Genomic DNA, 21,179 nt, shown 5'->3' with positions numbered 1-21,179 from the left:
TAGGAACACCGAACTAGTTTCAACTAGAGAGGGAAGGTTCTCCTGATGGCATATCACAGGTATAGCCAGCTACCCATCACCATCATGTAACCGTCATGCTAATTGTGGCGATAGTATATTAGTACAAGCGCCTAGTGAGGCTGAATGCATGATGGTCTTATATATCTGGCACGAACGATACATCATTATCATCCCCCACTCGCTCACACACATCACTTTAATATGACTGTGGTCTTGAATGATCCGAGATGGTGGCCGATACTCAATTCAAATGTTTTTTTCAGCTATTGGATAGGTTCGTCGCATTAAGATGCCTTGATCTAACATTGACTTGCAGTTTCGCAGTTGCTGCCGGGGCCGTGGTGGTATATGATTGGGGTGAGCAGGACAGTGTTCGCAAACCACTGACATTCTCATGATATCCAGTACTAACACTCGGACAAGAGGTAGGTTGATGTCACTGTCGGAGCAACCAACTCGCTCAGAATGGTGTTATAGATCGAACTGATCTGGGTGAGTGACAGAGTCACGTATCAGAAAGAAAGTAACAGAATACAATGAACTTTGCACAGAAGCAACGCCGGTCTCTCATGACTGTGCTGTATTTGGTTGTGCGTACCTCATTGTGCTATAGCGTGTTTGGCAAGTCGTGCTGACTCCCAATGTTCTAGATACGCTATATTGGACTACCATATTCTGTGTATGTCTTGGAACCCAACAGATTGCCGCTGTGCTAATAGCCCATCTCTCGTTATCAGTATCAGTGTTCTGGGTATGTCTCATGCACTGTGTTCTATCCGTCTGACCGTGCAACACACAGTAAGTATGCCATCAGTCTCGCTGACAGACGCAGTGCGTATTCCACAACCATCTCATTCCCATCCCATCAATCCAATAATTTCTAGGGGTGAGTGAGATTCTGAAGAATGAATGTGGCTCAACATAATGACTCAATAGGTGTGAGTCGGAATGTTTGATTCTAGTACAAGGGTAATCACTAATTGGGTATTTCAGGCAATATTATGTACTACGCAACAAATGGGACAACTGTAGTCATAACTGCCATGTTGGGTGGTGAGTTACCCAGCTGCAAAACCTCTGTGATCTTAACTCGACTGAAACACGCAAGTCATCATGATTGCTCGGTTGCATGCCATGTATCAGAGATCTAGGATAATACATATATTCCTTGTTATTATCTTCCTGGCTGTAAACATTACCTGTGGAGTAATCGCCGCAATAGGACTCAAGGATACTGTATTGGGTAAGCTTTACTTGTTGACTTGAAGAACACAGCTCATCGGACAAATATCAGAGGAGCTGGTACTCTCTGGCGTGTATGTATGTGGTCTCGCATCTGCGGATGACGCCCAGATTCTGGGTTCAACAGTTTGGATACTCAATGCTGTTGTGGAGGAAGACCATCTTTTGGCCTTAATGCTTTGGATGCTCAACACTGTTTGGGAGGTCATCGCATTGTGTCTTTCACTCTGGATTGCTGTGAAACACTTCCACGACTTGCGACGACTCGGTCCATTGACAGGATCGATCGTCGGGGACTGTTTCAGAGTGCTGATACGATCTCACGTGCTTTATTTTGCAAGGTGAGCTTGTAATGTTGATGTGGTTATCTTTTGTCTCAGGTCCCGCATGTACTAGCTTTGTTTGTGTTTCTTGCCTTGAGCTTGCATCTCTCTCTCCAGAGCTCATGGTGCGCTAACCCTTTGCTCACATCTGCGTGTAACCACTGCTCATCATTTTCATTCTGCAGAATTCAATTTCTATCGGAACTCAGATACTTGTCGGTACTCTTCCGATCTTATTGGATGTGCAGATGTTTGTGCTGGGACCACGCCTCATCCTGAGCGTTCGAGAATATCATGCTAAGCTCGTGGCCGACTCCGATGCAGAAACTAGCATGAGATCGATTATCTTCCAGGAGCGCGAGCGTGTACATGTACCAACCAGCAGTGCTGTGTAGGGAAATGCTTGCCGAGTGTCACTGAGCGGTCTGCAGGGATGCGAAATTTGGTCGAGGATCCGTCGTGGTATCTATTTAACATATGGTGTTGTTGAAAGGCCTAGGCAAACCTATTTCTTACTGTCTTACTACTGGAATGAAGTAGCTACCCACCCGCGTTTGCACCGAGTGGCAAGCTGAAATTATGGCAAGTAACTAAGTCCTTGAAGCCGATGCTAAAATATAACGAGAATCTGCATAAGTCGCCTATACAACTGATTCTACGTCATAGTTGTACTACGACAGCATTTAACGATGCGACTGCAGCACGCGCGTAAGATTTGCGTCAGGGTCCTTGCAATGTTCCTCAATGAAGTTCATCCTGTTGAGCACGGATCGTCGGAGTAAAGCGCCGACTAAGATACAAACCCCGCCTGTTTATCAAGCTCTCTGCCCCGTGAGGCGAGGATAGCACGGTTGTGTTCAAAGCGCTGGATGGCACTCTCGCACAGCAAACAGGAGTAGTCTAGAGCGCCTTGCAAATTCAGGTCTTGTTCGCGCATGAGCACAACAATAAGATTATGTGTATCATGGCGAGATTGCTCCACATTGTAAGAGAAAACATCCTGTCAAGAGTGATATCAGCAGTGCCGACAACGTCTGACAAAGAATGAGAAACCACATTGGACCAAGTGATAAAATCATTGGCTGGATCTTCCACGGCTGTCATGACCGGATGTGACATTACTTCATCAGGTACTAGAGACCTGGTTCGGAGGCGAGTGAATTCCGAGGGCGAATGGAAGTCACAAAACCAGATAAACAACTCGGCTGCAAGAGGTGGGCCGGATTTGCGGCGGTAACGGATTCATATCATGTGCTATCCGTGAACCTGATTTCAAGAATAAGTCGCAGGAAGAGACGCAATAACATTCGCCTAGGCCTCAGCATGTTGACGTAATGTTTTTGGTACCGGCCGCAGCGGCATTTCCTTTGACGTACTGGAAAACATAGATGTCGATGTAAAATTGACAACATTATAGTCATCCAGAGTGGATTGCTATGTATGATGATGTTTACGACGTCAACTCGCTGATGTGGAAACCGTGAGCATTCCAATCGACGAAGTGCACGTGCTTACTCACATCAAGAAGACGACTTCGCATGATATCCTATACAAGAGAAAATGGACTTCGTGTCGATGTATTCAATTAGTCTCTAAATCATGCTCCTCGCGTGGCATCTCTCCTGCGGGGTTCCATAGACTTCAGAATATTCCTGCTGCATTTTATGACATAGCAATTGAATCCGCTTATCAGGAAGACTCACCAGGTTCTTGCTTTCAGAAAGAAATTGTTGTTCGATCGTTGTCCACCAGGAGGTGCTTGTTGATTTTGTAAAAGAAACCGCCGTAATATGTTGCTACATAGTAACCTAGAAGCGTGCAGCAAGTGGTCTGACCGGTCAGGCTGTCAGGGACAATACTTACAGTAACTTACTAGTGCTAAGTGGATCGTCATTAGGAGAAAGCTTACCAGATATTACGAGTCTTGAGTCTTGACTCCGCCAAATGCTATTGTATTGTGTCTAAAACACATTTGATACAATACAACAGCATTTCGTGGTACGGACTGTAGCTGGCCAAAGGTCGAGGAGAGATGCTGGGTTTGAAATTTGTAGTTCAACGTTGAACGTTGAAGCTAAGTCCGCCTTGTTACATAATACGACGGGCCACCTTTATCGTGATGTTCTGTTATGTATGTGCTAATTCTACAAACATACTATGGTTGACTATACCAACCTTAGTATAGCTGTCCTTGTCTTGACCGGGCCTAGTCTCTCCACTATCCTCGTGGTTTGCCTTATTACCTTCATGTATCCGTCACCTTACATGCGTCCACCTTGACCGACCGTTCATACTGCTTCTCCTTTCCCGCACAGCTGGTATAGTCGACTCGTCAATTATCTTTAACTAATGTCTTCATTGCTCACAGCCAGTCTTGAGCCGCCTCGAGTATTTGCACTCAAACTACGTGTCGTTCATCGGCCGTTCCGCTCGCAAGGTCAGCTCCCGCCTTTCAATTCTTCCTACCTTCGACAAGGAGGTGCCACCTGGGGACTTTTTAGATGGCATGGATGTGATATTAGATGCTCGGGTATGTATCTCATCGCGTTATTCCTGCTAAACATGTAGATTTCGTCATGCCACAAGCACCACACCGCTTCTACCCAGACACGCCATTTCAACCCTCGAGCACATTCTATATACCAACCACACTCTCCAGCATTAATCCAGCACCCAACTTTATCCACCGCCCGCGCACCCTCCAGCACCCTGCTATGTTCCCACCGTCTTTTACGGCACAGTCGCGGACCTCGTCACCGGTCGTCTATGCTCTCACTCTCGCTGTGTAGTCTCGCGCACTGGCAAGTATATTCTCCCTTCTCTTGTTTTTTTATATACTTTTGTACTAAGGACATTAAATAGACTGCTCCATCATCCTATCTGTCCAATTGGCACATCCGATCTATCGCACATGTTTTTAGCACTCTCCGTCACGTATCTCACTCAACAACCCATCCACCTGCAGAGGTCACGGTCTCCGATTTTCTCAGCATCCACTGCCTCCAACCGCTTCTTGCCTCCGTTTCTTCGCTGTGCCGTTTTCCCTTACTGCTCCTCATCATCTTCTAGCATCTCCTGCCATGTTCACAACTATCCATTCATCATTTAACCTGCTGCGGCTACTGACGCTTTCTCGTGGGCCGTGGCTGCCGTGGCTGATAAAACCTACCACACACTTTTGTACCCACTGTTTAGTGATGACAAGTCAGCCGGCTGGTTCATCCGTATTTGCGTGCGCTTTCCAATGTGTTGCGAGAAACTCGCATTTTGGTCTATCTTTTCTACTGATAATCCTACCACTACTCACCAGCCGGGCTCCGGGATCCTGCGAGTCTTGTGAGAATCAAGTTACTTATGCCCACCATGATGGCGAACGCACGTAGGCAGAATGGTTACGAGTCTAGGTTCTATTCTGGGCACTAGGAACTTCCTTGTTGCTGGCCACATGCTCTGGACTCTGCATTGGCGCCTTGAAGGATATGATTAATATAAACTCATTCAATTATTCTCTTGAAATGCAGCACTGAAGACTAATAGTAGTGCGTTCTAACTCTCAAGTCCTCCAGATTTACTTCGGCTTTCTGGATTCTGAGATGATATGAAAATCCATCACTGAAGTAGACCGCGACAGATGTGCATGTGTCGGTCAAATATCAGTGGCCAATATTCAATTCCAAATCAAGTTGATTTTCTGTTATCGATGGCTTATGTCGTCCCGCAGTGTCATTCAGCGTTCCATTTATCCTCAATATGCACTAGTACTAACTACTGGTAAGAAACATTATTTTTGTCAGTTTATGACAACTCGAGCAAGACACGTCAGAACTCCGGAAGCGACAGGTAACAAAATCCCATAGCGGACCAAGAAAGCGAAGAAAGGCCACGGTGGCACTGACCGCGCCTCGAGATGACTCGGATGCCCGCGGGTGCAGTCACTCGTTCGGAAGAAAGGAAAACAACATTGCACCGGGAGGAATGAGACTACAATGTAGAGGTGGTTGTTTAACGACAAAGAAGATATACAGTCGTTGATACAATATATGGAAGACCTGATTTGCAGACCGGGAGTATGATGATACCGCCTGACCGTGACTTTGTCAGCGTGTATATAAATATAAGCATGCTCGACTCCATGGTTCGTTTGGAGCACTGGGAGGTTCCAAGTGACTAGCAGTTGATGCTCACTCACCGTTTGGTAGCACCAGCAACAGCGGTCGCGGCAGTTGCCGCAGTACAACCGCAGCAGCATTTTCATGACACCGCCCATTCTATTGCTGGATTAGGTACATAGAGGAGAGCTTCCATCACAACTGGTTCTTCAAGATACCTTCCAATATCGGTCGACTTCATGTCTTATCTGCGTAGTTGGTTTTCGCTTGATACCTCAAGTCCCGTGACCACAGTTGAGCCCAACGACTCCTACCCAAACCAGTCACTTCCAGTCCTACAAGTTAATGAAGATGACGAGGACGATGGATCAGACACGGCAGGTGAAGACGACGCACCGCCCGCTTTCCCAGCGATCAACAGTGCACAACGTGCTGCTACTTCGCCTTCTTCATCTTCAGACTCATCCAGGGGATTCAGCATACCAAACATACTCACCGACTCTGCATTGATGCCCCCGCCGCCTGCGCCCAACCTTGCTACACGCCGACCAGGTGTTCCGCCTCCACAGAGTTCATCGTCTCTTCTTGCACCTATGACTACGACTCAACCACCCAAACGACTTTCCAGACGGGATAAAGTTGCTTTAGCGCCTGGATTTGGTCCTCTTGATTGGGGAAATCTCAAGGCATCTGGCCAGAACTTACGCGTAAGCAAGTCGATGGCGTCTCTAGTGCGATGTAGTGAGATTTTATCAGGGAGTCGATGCATTAATGCGCATCCCACCATCTGTGCTTAAGTTGCACAACAAGAAAGAGGATGCTTGGACAGCGATCAACGGGAAGGTCTATAATATCACACCCTACCTCCCATATCATCCAGGTGGTGAAAAGGAGCTCATGAGAGTAGCGGGTAGAGATGGAACTAAGTTGTTTTGTGAGTACTTGTCATATCTTCATATAGGCTGCATCATTGAACGGGATAACTTAGCCCTGACACATGCATGGGTGAACGCGGACTTCATGCTTGATGCATGCCTAGTCGGATTTCTAGTTTCAGAGCCAAGCTAATAATTGATGGGACGTGACGTTGCATATAATTGTTTAAACTAGAACTGCATGCTGCTATCGATATCTGTACCCGATCATCCGATCACTTGCTGTGCTATGACGGGTGCCGCATAGGTACTGTGATGTACTTGGCGCCCAAACCGGACCGCCACGAGATGGACATTTGGGCTGTGATTGCTTGTGTGTTCTTCTTCTGCTAATTTTGATGCAAGGCCCTAACAGGTGACTACCAGAGTTATCGCAATCGTAATATTTAGTGTCGCAACTCACTACAAGATTATGGAAACATCCTATCACCTTGATCCGATAGAAACGTTGCCATGCGGCTGAAGGCACCTCTGGAACTCGGTCGTCCGTCGAAGAACGCAGAGAACCGACAATCGTCATAATGTGCTTCAGAATATCTACTTTGATTATATCGCATCCCAAAATGGCAAGCGAGTGATGTGGTTGCGCAATATGACCTTCGACTGGCACCATACTCCGCATTGAGTTTCAGGGAGCGGTCGCCTGACCTATTTGTTCCAATATAAAGTACGAGGAATTTGTAACGCAAAAGCTGACAATATATTCTTTCCTTTCAAATCGCATCAACATGGCACCAGTAGCTATCAGTGAAGAAAGCAGCAATGGAACTATCGGCAGTGTTGCAGAGTCGAAGAAAGTTCAAGCTAATCAACGGATAGAGGAAACTCGGATCATAAATCCCTTCTACTCGCCCAGTGCTGGTAACGAGAACGACGATGACTATTCGTATGCCAAGTATAAGGTGAGTGACTTTGGATTTCAATCTCACAGGCAAAGACTGATGGTTTACCAAGCCCCGCTTCCCCGTTGTGAATTGGGAACCGCTCACAGAAATTGAGGTCACCGACCGCGGCCACTTTGCAGATTCAAGCAAGACGGCTCTCTTCAGTGCTGCACAGAAAGTGAAACATCTTACACCCGCCATTGGCACAGAGCTCGTTGGCATCGACCTCCGCCAGCTAACGGATCAACAAAAGGACGAACTGTGGGTACCATCTACACGACTGCAACTATGTTCTAAAGAGTTTATCATTCCAGCGCCCTTCTTGTTGCGGAGAGAGGCGTTGTTTGTGAGTGAACCTAAATAGGTCTCCTACTTGGTGAACTAACACATCCCTCGCGTAGTCTTCCGAGACCAGGAGCTCAGCATCCACGAGCAACTTGACATTGCTAGACACTTTGGACCCCTTCATAAGCACGCGACGACCCCCGTCCCTCGAGAACCAGGACTTGAGGAGGTCCATGGTGAGTCAGATTATTCAAAAAACTGTGCGACTGTTAATTTCATCCTTCAGTCGTTTACAATGACGCTTCCCGACGCCCTGACGCTAGCGCGTTTTCGAAGATCGAGCTTTGGCACAGCGATGTGACATACGAGATCCAACCGCCAAGTACCACGTCTTTGAAGGTGATTACTGGTCCCGAGTATGGCGGTGACACGCTCTGGAGCTCTGGGTAAGTAGCAGAAGATGTCCCGCTGTGCAAAGAAGTTATCCTGATGATCACGTACAGTTATGCTCTTTATTCCTCCCTCAGTCCAGGCATGCAAGTGTACCTCGAAGGTCTTACAGCTCTGCACAGCGCCGTCGCGCAAGCGGATGGATCTCGCGCGGCTGGCCTCCACGTCCGTCGCGAACCTGTTGAAAGTATACATCCTGTCGTTCGTGTCCACCCAGTAACTGGCTGGAAGAGCGTTTATGTCAACCCTGGCTTTACTCGTCGCATACTCGGCGTCCCCAAACCTGAGTCTGACACCATTCTCAATTTCTTATTCCACCAGATCGCCGAGAATGTTGACTTCCACGTGCGCTTCCACTGGGAGCCGAATTCAGTCGCGTTTTGGGATAACAGGGTCAGTGCTGTTTTTACTTGACGAAGAGCGCAGAGTTTGACCAGATACTAGATTGTGACTCACACCGCAACTTTCGATTTCTGGCCTCAAACTCGCCATGCACTCAGAGCTACGCCTCATGGCGAGAAACCCGAGTCTGTTGAAGACTACGAGAGCCGGACAGGCAAAGTGGCGAAAGATCGCCAGATTGAGATCTGGAAGGAGCAGGGAGTCGAGATTCCTCAGTCGAAGAAGGGTCTGTCTCGGGCACGCGGATATAATGACTGAGATGTTAGTCTATGCTTTGATTTGCAGAGTATGATAGAAGTTCAAGCCACTGTGGCTTTTAGACAGAGCGAGTGCACAGTTACGCAGCAAAAGCCTTTGATCCAAACAACCTTGGGAACACCGCTACATAGAGACGTTGACTCAGGCTCTGGCTGATAGCAGAACTACTACTAGTGAGTACTTCGATGTGCCCTTTGCAGCCAGTCTTTATTTAGGTTTGAGCATACCATCCACCAACACAAAAGTATACGGAGTTCCCATCTCGACAAATGCCCACTTTCAAGTTGAACTCGAAAACTTGAGCACATAACGTGCGGTAGCCCTGCGCCATTGAGTTCATTGCGTACCAGGCTCGCCTCAATCTCTGACAGGTAACCATACTCGAGACTTTTGGCGTCGTACTTGCTTGATGGTCCCTCGTGAATCGCGACATTGTGCTCAAATTATAGACTTTGTATCGTAAACACATTACGAGAAGACCACAAAATGTTGAGATGCAACACTGAAGTGCTCCAGTCAAAATACGAGCAGACAAATTATATGGTTCTTCCTCCTTATTAGTCCTCAAACATCACAAGCGAAAATGATACACACATATGGTAGTCATAGGCTCTCAGAACCCTCGCCATTAATTGCATTGTTGAAACTTAAGCAGCACTTTGCCAGACGGAATAGTTGTTTTCCGTCCCGATCGATCGCAAGCAATAGCGGAGTAGAGATACCATCTCGTGCTGTGGCACCCAGAAAATCGGCAAAGTTGCGCAGGGCTCTTGTGCGATGACCGATACGTCCTGAAGTCTCCGCGTCCATATCTGAGTGATCCTCGAATCCTCGTAAAGCGCGTTCGTAGTCGAGCACACACCGGATCAGATGAAAGAATTTTCCTCCGTCCCGCTCAACAGCCTCCAGAATGCGATTGTCCGTTTCATTCTCGCGGAGGCTGTCAAGCCAGTCAGCAAATTTGGAACAAAGTGAGGCGATCTCTATGTCTGGGCTTGAGTTTGAGTTTGAGAAATACGATGATTCATCAGAAGAGCGATGGCCATCGCTCTTGTAGCCTTTCCCGAACTGGATGTTTTCTCAGAGTCAGTGTAACACTTGTGGAAACTTGAAAAAACCTACCTGTTTCCTTGGAGGCTGGCGTCCAGTGGATTTGCGAGCGATATTCTTCCGGTGGCGCTTCACTCCACCAGGGATGGAAGTTGGACTTGGATGAGAACCTGACACAGAGATGTTGAACGACATGTGAGTGTGTGGCACAAAGCACTAAGCAGGGACCTCGTGTTCAAAGTGCGCGTCCAAGTCTGCACGTGGGAGTGAGTGGCTGTTATGTAACAATTGTATTAGGCGTGTATTCCTCAGGTACGGTAAATTGAAGCGTCATACTCGGACATTGCCATGCACGTCGCACCCCATAGACATGCTATGAGAGGTTCAGTACACCATGAACTGCACTCACATCTTCCCCACGTCTCTTTGGAATCAGGTACAAGACCGCCAATATTAATTTTCAAGATTGGGTTCGGTTTCGAGGCTCCAGAGGAACGTTCGACTAGGTTCTCGCAAGCGCACTTTTAGCATGGCTTGTGCAGTCTTCCCTCCTTGCCAACCATCCGAATCGGGTTCCAAGAATGTTATGACCAGGTCAGGTGAAGTTTTCGGAGACTCGCCATATGAGTTACTGAGAGTATGTGACAACCTCGGCATTGCCTACGACGGTCAGCGGCTAGAAGGTGTGTACAACCGACCTAAACGAACAATCTAGACTTATGTTAGACCAGCGGACGTGATCGATAACAGGGCATATGGTGTAGCTGGTTATCACATCCGCTTAGCATGTTGCTGGAGTGCGGGGGGTCTCCGGTTCGAGTCCGGATTTGTCCACTGTTTTGCTCAAGAATCATAGGCCCAGCTGTACAATGTTTTATCGAATCTTCATCAAATCGAATTTTCAAAGATCGGTCGCCGACTCGCCGATAATCAATGCGTCTATCCTTTCTTGTGATACATCAGTGAATTGATGAGTCCTCGATATTGTAGCCGTGAGAAGTATAGCACGATGTAATTCTGCTGCCGCCAAATATTAGCTTTTATACTGCGAGCAATTTGAGTCGCATATACATACTCATATATGCTTGTAAATCCAGCTTAACATGAATAATCTATGACAATGCTGGGACATTCCGCCTTTGCAGCCAATGAGTAGTGATAGTATACCTGAGCCAATCGTTTTGAGCTTTGACATCTCACCTAGTCTCGTTTTTTAACTACAATGTTATTTAAGGCCTTTTCAAGGAAAGAGCCTCTGACATTTGTCAATAAATCTAGAATACCATCAGATTTAGCCACAAAGCTATGACATTTCTCCGTTTCAGACGATAAGGGGTGGTATTAGACTTATCCCAACTATTTCGTGCATTGCCGTTTGGCCCTATTGATTTGTTCCATTACAATGCTATTCAAGCCCTTCTCGTGAAAACTACATCAAATATTTTACAGCAGTGCTCTACAACACTCAAACGACAAGTCTGAGGCAACGTCGACTTTAAAAGTTTCAAAAAGTTGTGACATGTTGAAGTCACAGTACCGTATATCAGTGGTTTTCGAGCGCATATACGAAATGAAAATTTATCGATACCGAACAATAGTAGTACACGAGCGACGAGAGATGGTCTGAAGACTCCGTGTCAAAGTCTGGGGGACAGGTTGTCCAGAAAGTGCCAGGAAGTCTATGTTTGCTGCCCGCCGTATTATGCCATAACTTAGCGTCGGTATCTCGCCATCAGCCTCTCCCGCCATTTCACGTTGCCCACCGTGCTCACAGACAACATACCATCGACTACAGCTCCACAGCTGCCAAGTATTCCAGGTGCCATCCTGCAGATGTCATCAATCGGACTCGTCATTGATTGCACCTACTGATACGTGACACAGGGATGGCTGAAGTGCTGATGGGGGGTGGTTGATGTAGATGGCAGGGGTGGCTAGCCACTGATGGGGGTAGCTGATGGGATCAGTGTCGCAGTAGCTGACGTAGATTGTGGCGGCAGTGATGATGTCAGAAGTTCGGAACAGACAACCTGGAACTTGCCGACAAAACACACCCAGACATGTCCCCCAGACTTTGGGGCGGAGTCTGCGCAGACTTAACACAGACCGGCCATTTCCCACATGCCCTCCACGTTCGAAGGTCTGCGCGGAATGCGATTCGGTGGAATCTGAAGCGTGAGCCATCGCGCCGAAAAAGGTAATCGACCTCATCGACCTCGTCGATAGCATCGATCTACTACGTCCCATAGAAATCATATCTGGACGTCAAATCGAAAACACTTACCTTGAACGATGGCACCTCAGGATGAGGTGAGTATTCCATCGTGGTGTCCGATCAGACGCGCTGACTCTAAGTGGTGGATCAGCGCTGCTGCAGCATTGATCGTGCAAGAAAGATAACCAGGGAGAGGAGTGAGAGGGAGAGGGAGGGAAGGAGAGCGGGGGAGGAAATGAGGAGAAGGGAGAGGGAGAGGGAGAGGGAGAGGGAGAGGAAAAGGGAGAGGAAAAGGGAGAGGGAACGGGAGAGGGAACGGAAGAGGGAGAGGGAGAGGGAACGGAAAAGGGAGAGGGCGAATATCTTGCGGTCAGCACAAACGTTTGGTATCGTGTCGAGGTGGCGGCGTGGATTGTTGACCGTTCTGGGATTTGGGAGGGGGCGCAGCAGCGTGTTTGCCGCAGAATAGATACTCTTGCAAGGGTGATTCGTGCCTAACAATACCGCGTGCTCACTTGTGAAGAATATAATTAAATTTTGGCCGCTACTTTCAATACGAAGTCAGACATACGATAAACGAAAGATCCCACATCTCTATCTTGAAAATGTATCCTGACAGTTCCGGAGAGCACCAGTTTGCTTGAGGTGGTTTGGCATGAGGGTTCACGGTGTAGTCAGTCACATACAGGGTGTCAGGTGCACTAGTGTTTTCATAGCTGTGCAAAATCTAGATTTTTGTCAGCTCCGCATTTACGACAAGTTGTCTGTAAACTCACTTCGACGGTGCAATCGATGGAAATATGCCTTTGAATCAGAGCTTTCAACCTTGAAAATAGAAAAAGAGACGAGACAAACAATCAGAACGGACAGGATGATAATGGGGAAATACCTTTAACTCAGCATCCTTGGGCAAAGCATTCTTGGGTACTGCCCACTCTGACGGGGCGTCAATTCTGTCAGGAACGCGGAAATGCCGGGCTTGGGTATCATAGGTGGTCCAGGACAATGCGGGGCGACAAGGGTGATCTTTATACTGTCCTGACGTCATGCTAACAGCATCAATCGAGCTACAGTTCAGCCATCTGCCAGCCTGTTTGATTAAGTTCCATACGACCTCTGGATTGTTAGGAAGTGCAGGTAAGAAAATTCGGAGTGATGATGGTGATCTACCATTCCTCGTGTTTGACGCCTTGAAATAGGGAATATACTGCGCATCGTGATCATGAGAATAGCCCTTCAACTTGAAAGACTGGGAAAACGCACTGGAGGACATGTGAGGGAGCTTTCCGGAAATGTAAACGACAGTTAAACATACAAAATATCTTTAAAGTTGTGAGCTGCTAATCTTTCCATCTCTTAGGTATTGTTTGCGAACTTACGAATTGCACCGTGGTCAAAGATCGGAAGCTGGCACAATCTAAGGCGAAATTGCGAAGGTGACAACTCATTAGTCCCATGTGCCTTTCGTCCAGGAAAGTAACCAACTGAGCACCCCCAGGGAGTGTTGCGACCTCAGAACGCTGGATAGTATGATGCCGACAGCAATCGTCGCTGTGTACTGTGCGTTATCGGAACTGTCAAGTGGAAGGTTGGTAGATGTTGAATTTGGGGCTGATGCCTTTCGAGACCGGTATGACGCACTGCAGGATTATATTAACCAGAGAGTCGCCCATGATGTAGCGTTTTCGGAGCGATGGAAAGATTACGAGCAGGTTACTCGTGCTAGGTTGCTTGAGATTTAATTAGTACTCATACTCGATCGCGATGATAACGTACCTTGCTACAAACTATTGAGCTCCTCGATGCAGGGACCGGGCTAAGTATTGGGGATTACCTGACCGGTTTTCCTCCACCAGTCTTATCTATGGATGGGGTGTCAACATTTCCGCGGGGATTCCAGGGTGAACCAGAACCTCTGGGGGAGCCCTTACCACATCCTGTCAATCGCAACCACGGACCATCGAAGAGAACTCATCCATTTCTGTTTCACCCATATTCACACCAACCCGGGAATCACGAGGCAAGTGCAGCGGATGTGCAGCAGCTGAATTACTGACGGAGTCATGGCTGCATAGTCCCAAGCTCCCGAGTCTGGACCATCCATAGTCCAACAACCACTACTCCCCTCGTATGCTGAAAGTAATCCTTTGCACATGGAGATTGTTCGGTCTGCATTGGACCACGTGATTGACTACGCAGTCAATGTTCACTGCCTCCTAAATCAGAAGGCGAGAAAAAAGTTAGTCGAGGAAGCCTTGACCAATGCCGTCAACTCCATCTGCCCTCATACACAAGCAGGTAAGCATGCGTGTCTCTTTTTTTGAAAAAGAACTCACTTGCCTAGCGAAAGATGATGCGGTGCGATCGCACAGTACCAACAATGAATCATAGGCTCTAGTAATGAGTCAGACTTGGATGTAAGTCATTGATACAACCCTGCAGAAACTGGTGAGATGGTCAAGGTCGAGCTACTCCAGTGCGACAAACCTTATCGAGAATTTTCCTCCCAATCTCAAATCCGAGTATGAGACTGCAGTGGCGGCAGTGCGTATGTGGCATAGGCTACACAGAATCCAAGTTGATGTCTTAACATAGTGGTGTACTAGTATCGGCTCCACAGGATAATTCTTGAGTACCAATGTCGACCAGCCTTTGTTATAGGATTGCTGAGGCTTGCCCGCACTGAGTCTGTTGGTTCAAATCAGCTCGTATGATGACTTGGATGATTCTATGCAACGTGTCACGGCAGCGATCGATAACAAATGAAGCAAACAAGGTAATACACTCCGACTCCGACTCTGCAACGTGTACTCCCGCTTTCATGCACGTGACTCAGGAGCACACTATCCGCTATATACTATACAACTGAACTGTCCGCAGGCGAGCGGATTGTTTGTACTAATTAAGGCGAAGATAACTTCAATTCAAGCGATAGAATGTGAGGAAGGCATTTTTTTAGAAAGAGAATTCCAACTCTTCGTCCTCGTCGTCACCATAATGCTCCCCACTGTCCATTCCATCTGAGTCCACGTCCTCTTCATCGACTTCATCGTCACATTCCGAATCGTCATCCTCGTCACTGCAGTCTTCTTGCTGATAGTCACATTCCTGAAAACCCTCACCGCCATCTAGGTCCTCCTCATCTACAACGTCCATGGCTTCGGTCCCTGTCCAAGTCAGTGAATCTGTACCAAAAGCGTCTCGTGCGAGCCTTCGAAGTGTGACTGAATGACCAACGCCCAAATGGGTATAGCGCATATACATGTCTCTATCAACGAATCTGGCTCAAAATCGTGAGGGTTATGACACAAAGGGTAAGGGATATTCACACTTACATCCCAACGTAGTATTCTTCCCAATCATCTAGCTCCCCTCCAGGACGTGCAAGCGACTTTCCATGTCGAAGCGAACTTATACCTCTTCCTGAGTGAAATGCAGGAATCAAATGCGCCCCTCTGATGACTTGCCCTGGGTCAAGGAAGCCAAATACATCCATGTCCGATTCTTCTACAAATGCAACCTTCGGAAGGCGAGCGCATTTCATACCAGATCTATGGTTCTGTACGAGTGCCAGCCACCTTACCCACAGAATATCTAGGTGCCACTTCACAGACAGGTGACCGTCGTTAATCCATACCTCCACATGATAGATGCCTAACACCCGGGCATACCAGTATGGGTGCCTAGGATTTGTCTCCCCTGACAGCACCATGACATCCCCATGAGTTCGGGGGTTGATGACATCATACTCATGCCTCAAGTCGTAGGTGGTGTAGTGCACCTGCATTGTCTGAACCGCGTATATTACGTTGTTGGGGATGATCACCGAGTTACGTTCCTCGTCAGTGAAGACGTGGTCACAAAAAGTAATGTCGAGCTCCCGCAACCTATAAAGGATATGGTCCTTTAATTTTGGAATGAATTTCTGACGAACTCTGTGAGCAGATTACAGGTGCGTCCAAGATAACTTCTACCTTGACAGCTGGATCACCCTCATGTTCCCGGATAAAGGCGAAGATCTGTACTGGATTGTTCCGATTTGTTGCGATATGATGCTGCTGTTCCGAGGAAGTTGACTGTAGGGCGTCGGCTCCTGACTGATTGCCTGGCGACGAGGTGCCCGCTACTTCTGCCACCCGCTGCAGAACACGACGCCTACGCTCGTGCTTCGCCAGCTGCGCTGGGGTGTCTAATTTATTTGTCAGTGGATAAAACGCCTTCAGGGCTCTGTGAGCAAGCTCTCCCTGGGCAAACTTCAGATACATAGCGTGAATGTTAAAGGTACCTACAATCTGCGTTGTGAACGAATCTGTAGTTCCGAAGAACCGGATGGTTCTCACATAATCACCCATCGCATGAAATTTATAGGTACTTAAATTAAATGTCTTCCAGCGCGCCCCACTTGAATCTGCAGACATATTGTGGGTTTCAGAATGTTGAGCGGCCTTTCGTTGGCGGGCTGCTCTCTCTTTGGGTAGTTCCACAGCGTTAAACGCGGCACATGTGTGACGTTGGAACTTTCGTAGCATCCCAGACAGGTTTTTGAAGGTTTCTGCCAGGAAAGTAACGCTGGACTCAGAGTGAAGCCTGAGTTTAGCGAGTGCATGCCATTGGGCAAACCAATACAACAAAGATTGTACCACCGCATCATGGGGGACCGGAAAAAGTCCTTCAAAGGCCGGAATGGCGCACTAAGAGCGTGTCAGCTAGTATAAAGTATAAAATAAATAACCAGAAGACCTGTAAGATGTCTTCAAAGTCGCGCGCCGCTAACCTCTTCATCTCAGAGGTGTTGTTTGAAAACTTGCGGATCACCCCATTGCCAAAAGTGGGGATCTGTCGAAATCTATAGAAGATCAGAATTAGGCTACTAGTTAGCAAGCGGTAGCGCTATGTGAAATCTCCATACCTGCTGTCCAGGGTTGACACTAACTGACTCCCGCCAGGGATGGCATAGAGCAACCTGATAAGGTGCGTAAGTAGCGCCTTCCAGGTGCCGAGTTCGCACTCGTGCATGAAATCAACTACGAGCATGCCAAATGCATCAAGGCCAAGTGGTCCAAGCCTTTTGGCGAACTGATTCTGCAGTGTATGACGTGTAGTTGATCCATATAACACAAGGAAGCACAGTTGCACTCACCAGGATGGGCACCCAGGAGCCCTCACCAAGACTGTGTTCTACCTTTACGCCGTCAACCGTGCTTCCATTGTAGATAAATTCACGAGCCTTCAAAACCTTCGCCAAAGCATATACCCGAAGATTTGTCACTCGACTTTTCATATCTTTCACGAGCCCGAGAAAACTAAACGAGTTTTTGGGCGCAAGACAGCGGGGGCAAGGGCACAACCCCATGTCCTTGATGGTTGCAATTAAAACCCTGTAAATCAACAGTGATTTAGCAGTCTCGAAATAGGTATTCAGAGGAACATACTTTTCAGGATAATCGGCAGAATATGTGAAGATTCGAGGAAAGACCCTCCGCCATATTCCGTCAGCACATTTAAGAACGACGCCGTGACTATATGCGTGAATGAAGTCCTCGTCCAACAGGATTTCCCAGCAGGAATGAAACAATTCCCTGCGGCAGTGAGCTTGAAGGGACGCTATGCCGGTCTTTGATACGCGATATAAATTACTTAGAATATCTTTCACGCTATCGGGAAGCTGACTTCATCAACAGAAGGCGAGTGTGCTGAATGTAAGGAAAACTTACTGACGGCAAGAATCCTACTAGATGGCAAGCTCCCGATTTGGGCGACGACCTTGCATACTTGGTCAGATTTCCGAAATATAAGTAAAGCGGCCAAGCTTTGGCAGTCCCAAAGTTTGCCAGATGCGTGGCATCAGAAAAGAACATCAGACCGGCGATAACACGCTCCAGTGAGCACCCATGCTCCCTGGGCAGCTTCTGAATGTGGTCCTGAGCTGCCAACCATGCATCGGAGGTGTATAACTCGTCAAATACCCGCTCTTCATGGCCGTCCAAAGGGTCTTTCCACAGCCGTTTGAAAGGGAGGAGATGAAAAGCCTGAGCTTGAACATCTGCGAATGCGGCGCGCATTACTTCAACAAGAGGGCGGTAGTGGAATCCAGGAACAGTATAGGGCTGGGGGCCGTCCTCCTTCGACTTCGTCGGAATGTTAATGGTAATGTCAGTCTCAATCCAATCATCAGGGAAGGTTACTTTTTTCCCATCCTCATCTCTATCCAGCTCTCGCAAGTTTCGCTTCACGGAGAAGTTTTCAAGGTGCTTGGGGTCAAAGTCTTCCGCCAGTATCACGTCCTTGACCAAGCGCGAGACTTTAGTTTCAGACAAAAGAGCACTCCCGGAATTCATCCAAGACATAAGTCTATGGATCGTCATGTTAGGAAAGGGATAAGGAGGTGGAAAAACCTTTTGTTGAGAATCAGTTCCTTCAAGTTGGCTAACCGTTGGAGACGTCCTTGCAAGTAAGGAGGATGGGATCAAATGATCTGGCTCGAAGGAGGGACGACGAGGGTACAATCGACAGAGACCGAACGAGTTATACGCGGTCTGTAGAGTGTCCCTTAGCATTAGAAGGACTCGTCGAATCCTGGATTGAGCAGGCAATGAAACCGAGGCTGGAACTGGTGGGACGTTGGCGTTATCCAATTGGTGGAGGTCGTCTTGTAAAGGCTCGACGTCGCGGAAAGCTCTCGGAATTCTTCTCATAGATAGTCTAGTTTCTTCTGGAAAATATCAACTGATTGATAAAACGGTCGCTACTCAAGGAATACCGACCTAGACTATCACGATAATCCGAGACGTTAAAGTTTGGCTCCACATTCTCTATCTCCGAGTCAACTTCGATAGGGATACTTTCGAGTTGCTTTGAGTTAAGGGGAGTCTGCGAGTCTAAGACACTGGAGACATCTTGCAAGCTGTCAGCCATAAATATGGGCCTGCGGAGCTTGTCAGGAGCAATTGGCTTCAAATTTGGGCGATCCTTCACATGTCGGACAGCAGATAGTATTCTCTGAGATTACATTGAGTGACTGAGTTCAAGTTTGAAATAGATAGAACACTTACTGGCCTATTACTGAAAGGGCGCAGAACCGAGCTTGAAGAAGCGGCCTCCTTTGCCCGTTCTTTTCTCCTTTGACTGGCTAGAGTACTAGATCTCTTATAGAAATGGCACGTCGCGCGATGCAGGCTGAGTCCTCGGTTGTCGGTCGCCCTTTTCCAAGAGCAACCCAGAGTGTCACAAGATAGCATTACAAGAAACAAGAGAAGGCCAGCCCAGAACGTGCGCATTGCGCTTGCAAATCGCTGGGCATAAGCAATTAAACCATGCAACCGCGTGACTAGTAGTAGTAGGCCGCTGTTCCCATGAACCGTAACTCTCCGAATGACGTACTGTCTCGGAAAGGCCCGTGAGTCGGGCCTGGAACGTTCTAACTCTCGATCACAAACCTTTCTGCATCGTCACACTTTCAAATGGAATCTTCTGATGGCGGCGGCAAGGAGCTAAGTACCTGTATTGCAGAATCTGCACTAGTAATACTGAGAGAAGACGAATGCCTAGTAGTACACGTATTGAAGTTGGTGCAATGGTTTGTAGCAAGGTACATTATCATCGCGATCGAGTATGAGTACTAATTAAATCTCAAGCAACCTAGCACGAGTAACCTGCTCGTAATCTTTCCATCGCTCCAAAAACGCTACGTCATGGGCGACTCTCTGGTTAATATAATCCTGCAGTGCGTCATACCGGTCTCGAAAGGCATCAGCCCCAAATTCAACATCTACCAACCTTCCACTTGACAGTTCCGATAACGCACAGTACACAGCGACGATTGCTGTCGGCATCATACTATCCAGCGTTCTGAGGTACCGTTGGTAACCAACTTCCTGAAGAGCATTGAGAATGATGTCCCATAACACCCTGTTCTCAAGCGCATGACCGTCATTCCCGGCGCTAAATTTGGGAGGGAAGACATTGTCGTCAATGAGGTCTTGGACTATTTGTCTCTGGTGCTCGGGTTCAGAGATACCTGACCAAGGTTCAGGACGCAAACGATATCCAGTTTGGATTTTGGCTCGTGCGATTCTCTTGCAAGCGGCCATGATCTTTTTGAAAGGATCAGAAATCGTTTGGTACAGCGCCTTCTTATTCTTTTTGACCCATTGCTTTCTGGTCCCTGATGCACGGCCAAAACTTGCAAGTGAGTTCTTTTTCAAAAAAAGGACACGCATGCTTACCTGCTTGTGTATGAGGGCAGATGGAGTTGACGGCATTGGTCAAGGCTTCCTCGACTAACTTTTTCTCGCCTTCTGATTTAGGAGGCAGTGAACATTGACTGCGTAGTCAATCACGTGGTCCAATGCAGACCGAACAATCTCCATGTGCAAAGGATTACTTTCAGCATACGAGGGGAGTAGTGGTTGTTGGACTATGGATGGTCCAGACTCGGGAGCTTGGGACTATGCAGCCATGACTCCGTCAGTAATTCAGCTGCTGCACATCCGCTGCACTTGCCTCGTGATTCCCGGGTTGGTGTGAATATGGGTGAAACAGAAATGGATGAGTTCTCTTCGATGGTCCGTGGTTGCGATTGACAGGATGTGGTAAGGGCTCCCCCAGAGGTTCTGGTTCACCCTGGAATCCCCGCGGAAATGTTGACACCCCATCCATAGATAAGACTGGTGGAGGAAAACCGGTCAGGTAATCCCCAATACTTAGCCCGGTCCCTGCATCGAGGAGCTCATAGTGATTGTCGGATCATGCGGCCTAAGACTTGGCGCTCGTAGGTGAAGGGTAGTCCCTGGGTTGTCCACTGTTGTGTGAGAAGGTTGCTGTATTGCTAAAGTGTTATGGTTGAGCCAATTTTGGCTCGAAGATGGCGAGAAGTGATGGGGGTGAGTCTCTTCTTCCCTGGTAATCAGAAGATTTGATGTCTCTGGCTCGCTAGGCTGCACGAAATTATTATCGAAAAGGTTGGGGTGTGGCGTGGGTAGTCGTCGTGATCATGGGGGGTTAAT

General features: G+C 47.8%; 6 protein-coding genes and 1 non-coding gene across 7 annotated transcripts; 4 read left to right on the top strand and 3 right to left on the bottom strand.

The window, feature by feature from the left end:
• Positions 1-222: 222 nt before the first annotated feature.
• Positions 223-1,981, top strand: HD556DRAFT_1314742 (uncharacterized protein; the record flags this gene model as incomplete). The annotated part of the gene is made up of 15 exons (XM_041300994.1): positions 223-295; positions 346-378; positions 427-446; positions 499-513; positions 573-611; positions 672-700; positions 741-772; positions 821-852; positions 906-907; positions 958-959; positions 1,015-1,074; positions 1,229-1,264; positions 1,316-1,604; positions 1,660-1,711; positions 1,772-1,981. The coding sequence occupies 15 exons, from the start codon at positions 223-225 to the stop codon at positions 1,979-1,981; spliced, it is 924 nt and encodes a 307-aa protein (XP_041152317.1).
• A 201-nt stretch (positions 1,982-2,182) lies between these two features.
• HD556DRAFT_1425573 (uncharacterized protein) lies at positions 2,183-3,111 on the bottom strand. The gene is made up of 2 exons (XM_041304610.1): positions 2,643-3,111; positions 2,183-2,586 (listed from the first exon to the last, which is right to left on the bottom strand). The coding sequence occupies exons 1-2, from the start codon at positions 2,703-2,705 to the stop codon at positions 2,377-2,379; spliced, it is 273 nt and encodes a 90-aa protein (XP_041152316.1). The 5' UTR covers positions 2,706-3,111; the 3' UTR covers positions 2,183-2,376.
• A 2,823-nt stretch (positions 3,112-5,934) lies between these two features.
• On the top strand, positions 5,935-6,763 carry HD556DRAFT_1250722 (cytochrome b5-like heme/steroid binding domain-containing protein; the record flags this gene model as incomplete). The annotated part of the gene is made up of 3 exons (XM_041298960.1): positions 5,935-6,402; positions 6,452-6,629; positions 6,684-6,763. The coding sequence occupies 3 exons, from the start codon at positions 5,935-5,937 to the stop codon at positions 6,761-6,763; spliced, it is 726 nt and encodes a 241-aa protein (XP_041152315.1).
• Positions 6,764-7,087: 324 nt separating this feature from the next.
• Positions 7,088-9,305, top strand: HD556DRAFT_178224 (uncharacterized protein). The gene is made up of 7 exons (XM_041309810.1): positions 7,088-7,532; positions 7,585-7,775; positions 7,829-7,860; positions 7,916-8,035; positions 8,086-8,245; positions 8,303-8,642; positions 8,694-9,305. The coding sequence occupies exons 1-7, from the start codon at positions 7,359-7,361 to the stop codon at positions 8,907-8,909; spliced, it is 1,233 nt and encodes a 410-aa protein (XP_041152314.1). The 5' UTR covers positions 7,088-7,358; the 3' UTR covers positions 8,910-9,305.
• A 1,403-nt stretch (positions 9,306-10,708) lies between these two features.
• On the top strand, positions 10,709-10,793 carry HD556DRAFT_t127. Its single transcript has one exon. It is a non-coding gene; the product is annotated as a tRNA-Ala (tRNA).
• A 1,005-nt stretch (positions 10,794-11,798) lies between these two features.
• On the bottom strand, positions 11,799-13,447 carry HD556DRAFT_1451335 (uncharacterized protein; the record flags this gene model as incomplete). The annotated part of the gene is made up of 7 exons (XM_041307939.1): positions 11,799-11,937; positions 12,005-12,192; positions 12,244-12,258; positions 12,309-12,668; positions 12,746-12,890; positions 12,951-12,978; positions 13,030-13,447. The coding sequence occupies 7 exons, from the start codon at positions 13,445-13,447 to the stop codon at positions 11,799-11,801; spliced, it is 1,293 nt and encodes a 430-aa protein (XP_041152313.1).
• Positions 13,448-19,796: 6,349 nt separating this feature from the next.
• Positions 19,797-20,832, bottom strand: HD556DRAFT_1314735 (uncharacterized protein; the record flags this gene model as incomplete). Its single annotated transcript, XM_041300993.1, has 4 exons — positions 19,797-20,338; positions 20,400-20,497; positions 20,530-20,621; positions 20,662-20,832. 4 exons carry the CDS (start codon positions 20,830-20,832, stop codon positions 19,797-19,799), a joined length of 903 nt encoding a protein of 300 aa, XP_041152312.1.
• Positions 20,833-21,179: the final 347 nt, after the last annotated feature.

This window comes from Suillus plorans (genome assembly GCF_016647745.1).
Source record: "Suillus plorans strain S12 chromosome Unknown HD556scaffold_127, whole genome shotgun sequence".
Classification (NCBI taxonomy): domain Eukaryota; kingdom Fungi; phylum Basidiomycota; class Agaricomycetes; order Boletales; family Suillaceae; genus Suillus; species Suillus plorans.
Note: the sequence above shows the minus strand (reverse complement) of the source record. Positions and strands in the feature narration are given on the sequence as shown.